Source organism: Primulina huaijiensis, chromosome 8 (genome assembly GCF_012295235.1).
Source record: "Primulina huaijiensis isolate GDHJ02 chromosome 8, ASM1229523v2, whole genome shotgun sequence".
Taxonomy (NCBI): Eukaryota; Viridiplantae; Streptophyta; class Magnoliopsida; order Lamiales; family Gesneriaceae; genus Primulina; species Primulina huaijiensis.
Genome location: NC_133313.1, coordinates 2,916,937 through 2,932,443, shown reverse-complemented (window position 1 = coordinate 2,932,443; position 15,507 = coordinate 2,916,937). Strand labels below are relative to the sequence as shown.

Here is a 15,507-nt window from a genome sequence, read left to right as displayed (position 1 = left end):
AATTCTGATCTCTCCAAATAATTGAAATCGAAAACTTTCTAATAAATATATATTATTATGCAAAATTTACAAAATTATTTTACACGTAGTTGTTATGTATATAACACGTAAATATCTAGCTAGCGATATATCTGAGAAAGATCGAGTTGCTTGCAGAGATTCAAGGCAAGCACATCCTTACACGTGTTGCCACTTGCCCACACCACCCTTCACCATTGGCTTACACACACAAACCAGGGTGCTTGCTTTATATATAGTGTAACTGGCAACATTTTCCCGAAGTAGACATAAAAAAAACTTATGGGTCTGTCGAATTTTTCTAGTCCATCTGATGGCATTCTGCCACTGCTAGCCATGAACGCCGTCATGTCAGTTAATGTCGTCAAGGACATGCTGAGACCGTTTCTTCAAGTTGTTGGCGCTGCAGCCGTTGATCAAGAATCCGAGGACGAGTATTCCAGCGACGAATCGGTGGCCAAAAGGGTCTCTGTTAAACGTTATAGTTCGAGGCGGAGGAACGGGTTTGACGGAGGCAACAAGTGGGCTGTGATCGAGTGCTGCGTTTGCTTGCGGAGGTTTAAAGAGAGTGAAAGAGTGAGTGAGATTTGTTGCAACCATTTGTTCCACGAGTGTTGTTTGGACAAATGGTTCGACAACAATCACAACACTAGTCCTCTTTGCCGACGTTATGTAATCTAATCAATGCCTTCCATCTTGCTTAGCCTTTGTAAGAGAATTAATTATGGTATTTTTCCCCAAAAAAAATGTTTTAAATAATAGTGATAACACTAATGAAGCCTCTACTTGTGCTAATTTTTACACTTTAATTCATTATTGGGTGTTTAGTTATTATATGGGGCAGTTAAGTTAGCTTTACATTCCACTCTATATTTGGAAATAGGTGTGTTAGCGAACAAATAGAAAATGACTAAATTTTGACGGTTCGAATTCAATTCGAATCCGTTTTATTTGTTTTTGAACTCATTCATAGTTTGAAATTTCTACAACATTTGGCTCGAGTCCTCCACTGGTGAATAGGGCTTAAACTTGTTTTGTTCATCTATTCTATTTTATTACAGTTAAGACATAATAGTAATTATGAAAGACATCAATTTTTTCTTCCAACTTTATCTTTATATGATATAAATATTACATTTTTGTTTTTTGTTTTTTGAATTTCGATACACATTTTTATTTTTATTTTTTTTATTTCAACAATTCAAATATCAATTTATTATCTTTATAATTTGTCAAATTTCATTTTAGTCCATCGATAATGATAAAAAAAACTGTATACATATATCACGTGTGAAGAGTAACCAATTTATACAATGGGCCGAAGTTGAATTTGAAATCCCAGCAGGCGGATCCATCAACTCAGGGCCGTTCTTATGTAAAGGTGTGAGAGTCCATTGAATCAAGTTCATTTATTTTATTGGACCTATAATTTTTTAAAATTTTATTATATATTAGCATTTGTTTTTCCAACATAAATATATTATTTTGGATTTTTTCATAACAAAATCATTGTCTTCATCAGATTTGATTCCACACATTCCAATATTTAATATTTCTTACAATTATATTATTAAAAATATGAATATTATAATAACTATCTTTGGTAAGTTGGTATCTCCTTATTTTTATTACAAAAATAACAATCATTCTTTTTATTAATCCGCATAAAAGAAAAAAATTGCTCTGCCTACTCAGTGTTTAATTAGTGGACAAAATATTTTTCACTCTATTTTTTAACTCGCGCAATCCTCATGCCCAAACACTATTAGTTCGTATGAAATATTTGACTACAGAGAACCTATTGGAAAAAAAAACGTTCGCTACCGCTTCTTGTCGTCAGCAAGCGGCACAGCCGCGCCTAGAATCAAGATTCATTTGGTGTTTATTCGATTAATAGTGAATTCCCTAGAAAATATAAACCATGAAGTTTCTCGATCTTTCTAGATAATCACGAATCTTCCGCTATATTCTTTACTGTATCTGACTATTTTTGGAGGTTGGTTTTCTTTTTTTATTTTCTCGTACAAGATTGTTTTGCTTCATCGAGCACTAAAATTTTGTATCATAGCACTAGATCAGTAGTATTGCTATAGTATCCGACAATTCCTGTTGTCTACAATTTGTTCGGCGAAATGTATAAATCTGCTTTATAAGGTGATTTTTTTTAGTTATCATTTTAGACATGTTTGATCTTTTTATTCATTTATTTTTTATATTAATTTTAATATATTGATTTAATTCGAAAAAGTTGTAATGGAACTAAAAAATATGAACAAACGATGAGGGAATTTTTTAAAAAAGTTACACTCGGGTCCAAAAATTGCTAAGATCGGCCTTGCATCGACTCCCTTATTTTGGTATTGCTCTCCTTCATTTATTTACATGAAGTTTCCAAACTAGACTTGTGCTTGAGTTCATAAAGCTTTTAAGCTTCCAATGGAGTGATTCGTTCCGCATGGAGCATCAAATCCCTTAAGTTTTATATTTTTCTCTTGATTTATGAGCTCCTAATTTGTGGGATCGTATATTCATGCAAGTTTTGATGAGTAAGAAGTGATAGCTATGATTCATAAGTACTTGGAGTTGACTTCATTTTATATTAGACAGTAATAATTTCGGTCAAAAGCAAACCGAATTTTTTGAAATCGAATTAATTGAACTTTTTTTCGATAAATCGAACTGACTGAATTTTATTACGAAAATCTAACTTACCAAACCGAAAAAATCGGTTATTTCGGTAAGTAACAATTAACCGAAATTTTAAATTTTTTTAAAAATATTCAAGTTTTAAATAAAAAAAAAGTGCAATATAAAATTGGATCAAATAAATTTAAATTTTATATATTTAAAAATATTTTTAAGTGTATTTTTATTGTCCAATAAATTTTATTAAAATTTTTTAATTTGTATATCTTTATAAATTTTATTAGAAAATTTAATAATATTAATTTTATTTATAAAAGTTGAGTTTGTTAAGTTAATTGAAGTTTTAAATTAAAAACTGAAATCTAATCGAGTTAACTTATATTTTTTAAAATTTAAATCAAATTTCCGAATAAACCAAATGTAGGACCGAACGCTTGTCGCTTTACCAAAAGTTATAGCTGGTAATAATGGTGTAACTCAAATATTTTAAACCACACAACATCAAAAGCATTATGGTTCGACCGTTGTACTCTCTATGGACAATTATTATATCTCAATGCCGAACTCATTTTTCAAATTAATTCTGTTCGGTCTGTTATTTTGGTTGAAATAGATATTTTGTTAATTCACAGAATGTAATTAATGTTTGTCCGTTATTTGTTGATATATGATCTTTTGGTTTAAATAACTTCATAGTTTTTCTTTTCTTCATCTATGAGTTATCTAACTAGAAAAATTAAATTATCCCAAAAATTTACAACAAAGAATTATTTTTCAAATTCATAATTATTCAATTTTTGGATATTATAAATAGAAAAATCACAATACAAGCTCAATAATAATTGCACATCAATAATCATCAAACATTTCAAGCAATGGATTATTATTCAAAAAAATCTGCAACAATAGATTTTTAGGGTAAAAATTCATATACATCATAAGTCAATATTATTGCAACTCGAATAATCACAACTAAATATTCAATATAATTTTAGAGTTGTCTAATTTTTATCTCAAAATCACATAATTTCAGAACATACGATAATAAACCAACTGATACACAGTAATAAAGTATGATTTGTGAAATTTGTTTTATTTTTAATTTTTAAACATGAGAATAAAAAAATAAAAATATAAAACTAATAAAAAAAATTTAGGGAGCTGTAAAAGTTTATGCTTTTCTCCTTATTTATGCATCCACTCGGATAAAGGGTATGAATTTTTAATCTACTCAGATTAGTCGTTTAGACAGGAAATATAGTCGGTTATTGTTCACCTATACTATCGGTGGCTTAGCTTAACCTTTGTTCTTCCATTTATTCACTGATGTATTGTTAGGAATAATAGTTAAATTTCAAAATGAAGACTAAAATTTGCATTTCGGAAATGTCTTTTTTTTTTTTTTATAACTTACTTTGTCATTATATTTAGCAGTAAAATAAAAAATGATGACTGATTTTCGGAAATATATATCTCTTGCATATAACCAGAAAATTAACGATAAAGTAACTCGAACTTGTGGGGGGTATGGATTAACATTTTTAGTGGAAGATAGTACAAATATTGCTAGGATTGCCATGTTTGAGGAGGTTGTAGAGGCATTAATTGGATATCTCGTGGAAGAATACATTAAGATGCAAAATAAAATAAACACTACATGATAGGTTGGTGATAGTTTGCATTTTTGTTGTCATATATCTCATTGTTACCACTTCCAACGTGCTTAATTGACAAAATTTTGTATGGTTTTATTGTAGGAAGAAGTTTTCTGCTCTTGCGATAAATTTGTGCTAAAAAAAGTGATTTTATATCACCATTAAAGTTGGCGATACGATCTTAGTGGAAGACTTGAAGCAGAAAAATTCAGAAATGATTTTGGACAAAACGTGATCACGTCTTATGACTACTCTTCAGTTGCCTAGTGAGAAATAAGAATTATTTATATCAGAGAAGAAATAAAAGATATAATTTTTTTCTATAAAAAACTCTATATTTTTAGTGGATATTTCATGATATGTTTTTATTTTTAGATTAATGGACTTTTCTCAAATTGACCAAAAAAGAAAAAGCCTACCACAATCCTCCAATAAAAACTAACGTGATGAGCAAAAAAAAAAGCGGCGCAAGTATTTTCTCTCCAATTTTCTCCACGATTCTAGTACTTTTTCTTTCTTTATTTATTTTTATGAAGATTGTAAATCGAGACATGCGTGGCTAATTTTCTTGTCTGATTCAAGTGTTATTTTTATTGTTTAATTTATTACTGTGAGGTATTCATGCTTAGATTTAATATTCTTGTCAGTTCAAGTATTTGTTGATTTATGATTTAATTCTATGAATATTATATATCGATTAATATGACAATTTAATTCGATATAGGATTTTCTACAGATATTCACGAATTCAATAATCCGTAATTGTCACGAATGATTGGTACGTGAGTAGCATAGATTAGATGTATTATGTCTAAATAAATCAACAGAACTGAATTTATCAATTACAGGTATCTCGATAATTCTAAAGTTAATTGTTTGAAACAACTTTAATAAATTATTTGTTAGCCGATGAACAGTGATATAATTAAATAGTAGAATTCCCTTGAATAATATGTTTTCTCATATTAAATTCTTCATTTTATTCTAGTTGATTAATTATCATTTTAATTTATTGTTTTCTTTTCTTGGATAAATGTAGTTTAGTATTTTATTAAAACAAAAATCCCCCATTTATTTGCATTTTGCTCGAAAGAAATCATCATCCTTCTCTGTGGATTCAACCCTACTCACAATTATACTAATTTTATTTAGAGAGTATGAATTTAAGTTTAGTAACCCGACGACAGCACACCACTTCATATTGCATATACCACATTGGTGATAATTCTTACCACCATAATTCAATCTAAAGACTTACATTTTTCTTATTGGATCCAGCTTGCTCTTAATACAAAAACTAAAGATGCATTTGACGATTTGGTGAAGGATAACTACAAGTTATTGTTTAAATTAGATAATTTGGTAGGCAGTGCACACATGGAACCATATGTTCTATAATAGCTCAAGCTGCTTGAGAAAATTGCAGACCGTTTGAACAAAGAAAGAAAATCTGGAAAATGGAGGTTGATGAAGAAAAATAAGGTAGAAAACCAATATGTTTATCATAGAAGAAGATAGAAACACAGATGCATCAGNATATTTCATTCATAAAATTCTCGATAATAATTTATCTCTAGTAGAAGTAATAAATTTATAAAAGCAAACCAACTAACACACACATTATTTAGGCCATACAAATATTCAACACTTGGAGTGAGTGATACTTGATTGGCATTTGCATCAATCAATGGACATTCTTCATTTGCTCTTACTCGAACTTCTCGTGCTCAAATTCTACGAATTTCTCAGCTTCAGCATCGATATTCTTTTCGTATATATAGACGTTATCATCATTACGGCGGGTGTTCCAGAAATATCGTCCATTTTTATCCTTTCCGGCATCTGACTTGACTACTTCACGATGATCAGGTGAATGAGAATTCGAACGGACGACGCTTTGTCTTTCGAAGTTGGTATCTTCTTGCATCGTTCTTGGCATGTGCTCTAGTTCATAAAGATCGTAAGCATCCAAGGAAGTGTTTTGTCTCACAGGAAGCATCGAATTCCTTTTGTTTTCCATCCTTTTCACCTTAGTTTATGAGGCTTTGTGGGATATATACTACGATATATGTAAGGTTTGATGAATGATAATGGATACGGACATTGTTGATGCAACTATTTATATAGTGTGTTTCCTTAACCTGATCGATAAGATAGAATCCGATTCTCTTTTTGAACTTTTTTTTATGAGTTTCAAACAAAAGCATTACGTTAGTTCTCAGTTGAAAATTCAAAGAAGGCTTTATTTTTTTGGACACGAATCTTTGGAATTGTCATCAATTTTTATATTTATTAATATACACACATGCAAGATGAAATGGAAAATTACGAGATAGATATGAAAATGTCGATAAAGAATCTTCCGAGAACAATTTTTTTTTACTTTAAGAAATATTTTACGTAAAATACAAAACTCTTTCCATTTGGAGACGATGATTCTTTACAAATACGAGAAAAATGCAAGTTGATTGGGCCACTTTATCAATCAAATGATATTTTTATTCCATAGTTTTATAGTATTTTGATAAATAAAAAATAAAAAAATAATAATACTAATAATAAGAATAAATAAAGTTTTATTTATTTATTTATTTTTATTTTTTTGAGTTAAACGTGGATATAGTGGAACGGTAGAAAGCGATATATTCGGTGTGTGCCTTTTTTACGCGTCCCAACCTACCGACTCCCAGTTGCAACCGATAATCTGAAGTTGTTAGATATTATATTTATTTTATTTGAATTAGAATTCAGCTTTAGTCTACATGGTTTATCATTTCAGTTTCTTAAAATTTTTGGATTGTCATAATTATATAAATTTTAATTGGTTATTGTTGGACCTAAATTATGAAAAAAGTCATCGACAACAAAAGTCCGTCGTGTATGAAAACCCAAATCCTGTCAAAGTTCACAAGAACTGCAGTTGGTTCAAGAAAGCACACGACTGAAGAAGTTGACTCATGATACAATGATGGACGATCATGAAAGACGGCTAAATGGCTGGGAATAATGAAACAAAAACAAACATGAGACATTAGATAAACGCTCTCGACAAATTCATCAACAAAATTACAACAAAAAGCTTATGCATATTCTCTGAATTTTAGATCCCTTATCTCAATTTCGATTAGCGTAATTTCTTCAGTTTCATGATATTCTAGAAGCTTTTCTTGTAAAAATATTATTTCAATTCATCGTAGCATAATTAAATTAGATGTTCATGGGTTTCTTATGCACATTTTATCATATTCATCGTTTAAATTCATAGCTTTGTGGCTCAACGAGGGAAGTTAGAACTAACAATCGAATCAAGATTAACGTCGTTTGATTGAAGAAGTCAGATTAATCAGAAATTTGGTACGATTACGTGCCTGACACGCCCGTAATTTTTCTATGCAAACAAATTTCGGCATGTCCGATGGGACACAATGCTTCCAAAGTGTACTGAGAAGCATGAAAGAATTCCCCGGTCTTAGGGAAAGTACCATAGCTCACATGTAGAAGATATTAATGGTGGCGGAAGATTGGTCGAAACAACTTGTACACGAGTTCTAACAAGAAGCTATGCAAGAAGGAGTTGCATCTTCTATTAGCCATGAAATTCCATTGAACATTATAATGTCTCTTGAGAAAAACATACTCAGTGCACCAAAACCGCAATAATGACAAATAAACGGTTATTCAAGTTTTTGATGTGACACCTCCTAATATGCCATAGTATGTATGAAGGTGGAAGAATACGAGAAATGTCAGTGCTGAATTCGGAGATTAATCTCGAGGACAGGGTATCCTCCATATCAGAATATGTCAACTAAAGAAAAAGTGAAGGGAAGAGATATTATAAGTATCACAAATCCTTAAATTATAATATGATTGCTTGTTGGCTTTTTAAAAATGTCTTACAAGAAATAATCAATAAGATAATTATAAAATTCTCTGAGAAAAAAAAAAGACAATAATTGTGGATGAAGATGATTTTCTTCCAGTGGACAATGTGAATGTGAATAATACCGATTTGGTGTTTTTCTCGACGAAAAGAAGAGTAATGCGGTGGGAGATAAAATGATTTTTGAAGTTAGAAGATACAAAAATAGTGATTTTCCTGAGGAAGGATCATCAATACTTTAGGGGGAAGACATTTGATAGATGGGAGAATGTAAGGTATGATGGAAAACGTTGGTGAAAGTCCTTCAACCAAACCAATAAATCATGGAATAATGGTTGACCAACGGGCAGTCTCATCTTGGAAAAGGCCACTCTTAGTCGTTCATCAAAGAGAGGGGCGAAAACATCGGTTTGTGATTACTCCAATGACACCACCCATGCACAGTAGAGATCCAAAGTTTCCAAAGTCTCTAAGGGAAAGGGCTGTAAAACGTGAAACGGAGGCGAAAAAATCTTTAAAAGATAAGAGGAAGTTTGGAAGAACGATCACTGAAGATAATGATGATGATTTGTTATCTAAGGGAGGAAGTAGTGTGATAAAAAATCTATCTTCAAAGTAGGACAAATTCTTGTCTCTTTTGATTGTTTCACAGGTTCTTTGGTGTTACCTGATGAGCTTAAACACAAGACGATGTATGAGTCTGATGCTCCTTCAAGGGTGGGGAATGTTACAGAAACTATCCAAAATGAGACAGTGAAAGATTGTACAGGAGTTCTCGTTGATGAAGGCAGAAGAGTGGTTATCAAATAGCCTACAACCGAGATGGCTAAACATATCAAGACACTTTACATCACGGCACGCGTTAATGGGAAGCCGGTGTTCAAAGTGTCGATAGACAATAGATTCACTACTAATGTTCAGCCTTACAGAATGCTTCAAGTTTTGGGAAATAGTGTAGAAGACCTGATTCCTACACAAGAATCTATTGTTACATCATTCACTAGAGAGTTTAGGAAAACTTTGGGATCTTGCAGACAAATATTACTGTTGGACCCAAATTATGCAAAAAAAGTTATCGACAATAAAAGTCCATCAGATGTGAAAACCTGAATGATGTCAAAGTCCACTAGAGCTATAGTTGGTTCGAGGAAACGCACGACTGATGAAGTTGACACAATCCATGATGGACGATCATGGAAGATAGCTAAACTGTTGGGAAGAATGAAATAAAAACAAATATGAGTGATCAGAGAAACGCACTTGGAGAATTCATCAACAATATTACAACAAAAAGCTTCAGCGGATTCTCTTAATTTTATTTCGTTTATTTCAATTTCCATTAGCATAATTTCTTCAGCTTCATGATATTCCTCAAGCTTTTCTTCTAAAAATGTATTTTAATCCATAGTAATATAATTAAATTAGATGTTCTTAGATTTTTTCTGCAAATTTCATCGGATTCCTCCTTTAAATTCATAGCTTTGTGGCTTAGAGATGGAAGTTAAAATAACAACCGAATCGAGATCCACGTCATTTGATTGAAAAGATCGGATTAATCACAAATTTGGTACGATTACGTATCTGACACCCACTTAATTTTTCTTTGCAAAGAGTTATATTGTTTATAATATATGTAAGATACGAAAATTAGCTATCAAATGTAAGCGATTCAAGCACCAAGTGAGTCAAGTTTTGTACACAAATTATAATATTTGGATATGAAATTAGAACAATTTTGGGTACTACAAAAGGGAAATATTCTTTTTAAAAAAATTGCACTCAAAATTATAAATGTAATTATTCGACATTCAAATTAAAGCACCGATTCACCAAACTATAATTTTTGGGTTTTTGAAATAGCAAAGAAAAAAATCGATATTAAAGTTCTCACACTAGAGAGATGAAGAAATAGGCCAAGGAGCTAGGAATCGAAATAAATATTTTTGCAACAAAGATTGAAGTTGAAAATTGAACGAAATGATAATCACTCGAACCGAAGACATTTTACAGAATGACTGACTCGAAAAAATTTATCTGGTAGGACGATTTCAAATTAAAGTTCGAGATCTAATTATATCAAATATCTTCCGAATTAAAAAAAAAAACGTAAGATATAGTGCAACTTCAAGACGTAAATGAAGCCTTCCCTCTAGTATCTGTCAAGAAATCAATACTCGTATGAATAAATCAATTCCAATCCAAAAAAATTTCTAACAAGAGGAATGCCAAGAAAGGGCAATAAAAGTTTGATACATACAAGATAAAAACTATTCAATCACGTGAAAATAAACTCTAACAAAAACTATGTACAAACTCACTGTAAATCAAAGAATGTGTTCGATTCTCCCAGATGTTTTGCGAAAATGTTATGACATGAATAATTCTGGGTATTCATTCAAAAACAACACCCCCGAATCTTTTGTCAATGGGTTCACAATTTGAACCTTTGTTGTTGCGTCACTATCGTACACAGTTTCCGGGTAACAGAAATTTATATCGGTCGGCATTCTCCAAAAGATATGCAGGGAGATGAACAGCCGAGTATGAATGTGGTATAGGTCCCATTTTCCCAATGATTTCTTTGAAAGTGTACTCCTCGGGTAGCATATCAAACAAATCATCACCTTTGCAGATTGCTCTCTGGATTCTTGTGGGATTCAAGAAATGAGAAAATCTCACCCGATCGACGTGACTGTAAGCTTTCATCTTGAATATGAACTCACGAATGTGTCTAAAGCAAAAGCTACAGTGCCATCCCGCATCGACCAAGATTTCATCAGACTGCCTATAGTGAGCATATTTCGTCTTCCCCGATTGATAAATGTGAACCGATGCTCTCCAGCTACTATCATCAACGAGAAACTCAAATGAATACAAGTAATTCTTCAAACGAAGATGGAGAATTGGAGGTATTCCATCACACCACCTCAGTAGATTAATAGTGTGCTGACTCGGTATCTCATCGACATCAGACATTATCAACAAGTCATCATCTTGAATCCCGGCTTGTTTAAGAAGATAATCTAGTGCAAGCCTCTGGTATGCTTCCTCAACAAATGGGTTCTCTCCTTTCTTAAATCGCCCCGGAACTTGCCCATAGGTTAACCGTGCCTCAAGAAATTTGAACTGGTCTTGGACAGAGGAAAATACATAAGGCTTAGGCAGCCCAGTGAAAGTCGAATTTGACTCGAGCAATACAAACTCAGTTACATAAGGGTACAATTCTTTCCACCGTATCTTGAGAATGTCAACCTCATTGTTAAACAACACGGCATCATAAACACGCCTAGGATACTCCCTTATTTCCCAGCCATGAAGTTTACATAGATTCTCCATGGACACATTCTCATGATAGTAGTGAGGCATTTCATGGAAGGACTTCGGCGGAGAGTCCCACAAAGGCCGTAAAAAGTATGTAATCTTCTGGCCATGCACATAAATAATGAAGACACAAGTCGGTACCATCACAAATAGAAAGAGATAGCCTTTTATATCCAGCCCACGCAGAATACACTTCAATCTCGACATACTCAAGGTCCGTCCCGAATCCTGCAGAATAAAAAACATAACGAATTCAAAACCAACTTTAAATGGAAAATCTGTTTAAGGAGAATCGGAACTTGAGAACAACATGGTGAATAACTTAAGTATCCACATTGCTGCTATATTTGAATGCAAAAGAAGCATTGAGGAACAAAAAAATTATCTACAAACATTTAAATATCATAAAAATGGGATCTTGAATCTCATGTTTCAGGTTTCTACGCCAAAAAATATCATACAAGAGAGATTTGATCGACAGAACTTGGTCAAAAATCACACATCAATCTGTAGTCATCTAATCGCAGTAAATTCAATCCACCACAAATCCAGCAGGGGCAAAACTAGTTCCCCAATTTAAAATTTTCCATGGCATTCACCTTTATTTTCCCCAAAAAAACAGCACAGGCCCAAAAAATGAAAAGAAAAGCTACCCAGCATTAAAATTCCCGATTAGGGGGTGGGGGTCAAACCCAAAAACCTTATGCATCATTATCTTCTGAAAAATCAAAAATCGAATTTTTCTCGATGCAATCCAACNAAAAAAAAAAAAAAAAAAAAAAAAAAAAAAAAAAAAAAAAGGTAAAGAAAAGCTACCTCGCCGCAGGATTTGCCGCATATATCATCGCTCTTCTTGGAACAATGATAAGATCCCCCTTCAGCCATCAAAAACACTTTCTCCCAAAATCAACTCTAAATTTCAAGATCAAAAGGAAGAAAAAAAAGTAAATAAATTAAAACCCAATGAAGATCTCTCTCTCTCCAAGCTTGAAAATTTCTGCAACCGGGGGTTAGAAAAAAAAAATCAAACTTTTACAAATAACCCAAACTTCTTTCTCCCAGGTTAACAAAAAGAAGACCCGGAAACCGAAACGGAAACGGAAACGGATATCTGCGTCAATATGCCTCTCTGGTTGTGAATGGATGGGTGCAAGGAAGCCGTTTCTCTTGTCTTCTTACACACATGCCCATTAATATACATCTTTTTCAAGGCCGGGAATATTTCTCTACTTGACCAAAATGCCCATTGTCAATTTCATTACATTTCATCAATAGATGGGTATTTTGGTCGTTTCACTGGATGCAATTTGATTGGGACTCAGTCCCTAAAACACGTCTATTGACTTGCTCAAGTATAACTTATGCGCGTGGAAATCTGAAACATTAAAATCTCCATAAATTATTAATATTAATATTCAATATTTATGAAAATAATCTTTAAAACAATTTCTGAACTACGTTTTTCATATATAATAAAATATTATTTGTAAGAGTTTATTTTAAGTTTTTTTTCAATTTTTAGTCAATAAAATATTTTGAAATTGTATGCAGAAGTTAAAAAACACTTTGAAATGAAAAATAATTTTGATTTCCAAGATATAATTTATTACTTAAAATATTATTGCTTTAACATATTTTTCTTTATATATAAGTTTGTGTGAAATATTAAATTAAGGATTTCTTTTCTAGATATGAAATTTATGATAAGGATTTTATGATATGATATTTTTGTTTGAAAAGAATTTATTTCTAATAAATCTCTTGATTTCATATTTTGTAGGATTTCTTTTAGAGATAAACCCTAAGAGATGAAGAAACTATAAATAAGAGAAGCAAGATAAAGAAAAGAACTTTTTGGCGTTTGAATTTTGCTTGGACGTTCGGTGGCTGCTCAGTTTTGCACTCCCACAAGCTGTGAAATTTAGAGAAAAACAATCCACAAAGAAATAGTTGTTTTGAAGAGTAATGTGTTATGTGTTGACTTGATTGTTGAATACATCAGCAGACAACATATGTGAAAATGTTGGCTGAAGATCGTGTCTTTAGTAATCTTGTTATCGACATCGTGTTTTTTATTTCTTGAATACGTTGTAGTTTAGTTGTTTATTTAGAAAGTAATTTATTTTCTCAAAGTATTGAGAAAAATAGTTTTAATTAAAATCACTAGATTTTGACATGAGGCACCGCACAAATATACATATTTGTGCACAATTAATCATGAGTTTTTTAATTTTAGTTATGTATTTGTGTGTTATAATATTCCGCTACGTGTTGTCACTAAATATTACAACATCAAGAACATCATTGGAAAATATTTAAATATGATACACATAACACTTTTTATAGTTTATATTATTTGGACGATAGTGTTCTTGTCTTTCCTATCACTACAAAAAAAAACTCTCAATTAATATTAACACTCGATTTTTTTTCCTTTTTGATAAAATAAAGGTGGAATAATATCTAAATGTCACAATTTTCGTCCGACCGATTATTGACCTTAGCGTTAGAGTATTTTCGTTGAGAACTTTTCGATTCTATTCACTTCGCTTTGTGATAAGATAACAACCCAAACAAACTTCTACATCTTGGTTCAAGTGGTATATGTTCTAGACATCGATTTTTCTAATCAAAATAAAAACGTATATAAATTTTATATATTATTTAATTTTTCAAAAAGAATCTGATTTCATTGAAGACATTTAAATGGTTTTCAATAAATTTTATTCATTGATGTGGCAGTCCAACTAAGTTGAGTTCTTACTCCAACCCCGTTCGATTCGTGTGATAAATTGAGATAATAAATCAAAATATAAGTATAACATAACAATTTTAAAATTCTTATTATAGTGAAACTTATGCAAAAACGTTAAATCGCATCGTTCACAAGAAACGTAAAAGCATTACGTCCGTGTAGATGTGAGTTTAAGATGTAGATCACCTAAAATGAAAAAGGTAACTTAATTTGTGTTTGCGAGCCTATTTCTTTTTATTTTCCAATGTACGAAGCTTTATGTGTTATAATCTAAATATATAATAAAAATAAAATATCAAAAGATCGCTTGTATTAACAGTGGCAGAGCCAGAAATATGGCTCTATTCGAACTAGAATTTTAAACTCTAGAATCTTTTAATATTTTAAATTGATTTATCCGGGTTATATCATATTATTCTAAAATTATACAAAATTTACATATAATTTTTTAAAAAAAAAAAATTTTGACCATCCAAACTAAAGTTCGGGTATATTTGCATGTGGTTCCGCCCGTGCCTGTATAAAATAAATTAAAAATACATACAGAGTCCAATCTTTTTTTCCTCTTGATGCTAATTTAGGTCAACCATATATTCTACCATTCGACGTTTTCCCCCGTCATATTACATGTGTCAGCAAACTGAGTCAAGTAAAATATGTGTATTTATTTCATAAAAAAAAAGATTTGTATTTATAAAAATCCAACGCACATCTTAAGAAAAAAATTATTTCGAAAATTTGCTATATTAATTCTATTTAAGCAAAATTTTTTAGCAATTCTATTTAAGTAATTTGATATGCACTGCACCCAAACTTGAGTTATAGTTTAAGAGCTTATGTACGTATCACGTTAAATTTTAAAATCGAATTGAAATGTGATATCATAAAATAATTATACAAAAATTCAAATTTTTTCTTCAAAAATAACTTTTACAACCTTGAAATCGGTCTTCTCTTTGATTTAATGGGTTCGTTGAAAGACTTATTTTTGTTTCAATTTCAAATTTTTTTTTTAAAAAAAAAGACTTGTAATTTTGACGAAGAATCGTGATTTATAACAATTACTTTTTTGGGTAATTGTATGAAACTAGTCGATGCTGGCTCAAGTTTGCTTATTATTTTTTAAATAATGACAACCTGCTTCAACCCTGTTTACATTTTCCTTCAATTAATTAATTTATTTTTAGAATTAAAAATTAGTCAATAAAAATTGGAAAAGATAATTACTC

The 15,507-nt window shown here is 31.2% G+C and overlaps 2 protein-coding genes across 2 annotated transcripts; one reads left to right on the top strand and one right to left on the bottom strand.

Moving 5' to 3' along the window:
• The first annotated feature begins 300 nt into the window (after positions 1-300).
• LOC140982933 (probable E3 ubiquitin-protein ligase XERICO) lies at positions 301-5,717 on the top strand. Its single transcript, XM_073449725.1, has 2 exons — positions 301-594; positions 5,598-5,717. Exons 1-2 carry the CDS (start codon positions 301-303, stop codon positions 5,715-5,717), a joined length of 414 nt encoding a protein of 137 aa, XP_073305826.1.
• A 4,662-nt stretch (positions 5,718-10,379) lies between these two features.
• Positions 10,380-12,679, bottom strand: LOC140983254 (uncharacterized). The gene is made up of 2 exons (XM_073450212.1): positions 12,340-12,679; positions 10,380-11,751 (listed from the first exon to the last, which is right to left on the bottom strand). Exons 1-2 carry the CDS (start codon positions 12,406-12,408, stop codon positions 10,663-10,665), a joined length of 1,158 nt encoding a protein of 385 aa, XP_073306313.1. The 5' UTR covers positions 12,409-12,679; the 3' UTR covers positions 10,380-10,662.
• Between the last annotated feature and the right edge of the window lie 2,828 nt (positions 12,680-15,507).

What these genes read in the sequence shown, in the direction of transcription:
- LOC140982933 (XM_073449725.1), top strand. Translation starts at nt 301, where the DNA reads ATGGGTCTGTCGAATTTTTCTAGTCCATCTGATGGCATTCTGCCACTG. An exon ending in GGTTTAAAGAGAGTGAAAGA is followed by an intron (nt 595 to 5,597) that starts GTGAGTGAGATT and finishes TATTGGATCCAG; the next exon opens with CTTGCTCTTAATACAAAAAC.
- LOC140983254 (XM_073450212.1), bottom strand. Translation starts at nt 12,408, where the DNA reads ATGGCTGAAGGGGGATCTTATCATTGTTCCAAGAAGAGCGATGATATA. An exon ending in GCGGCAAATCCTGCGGCGAG is followed by an intron (nt 11,752 to 12,339) that starts GTAGCTTTTCTT and finishes TTTATTCTGCAG; the next exon opens with GATTCGGGACGGACCTTGAG.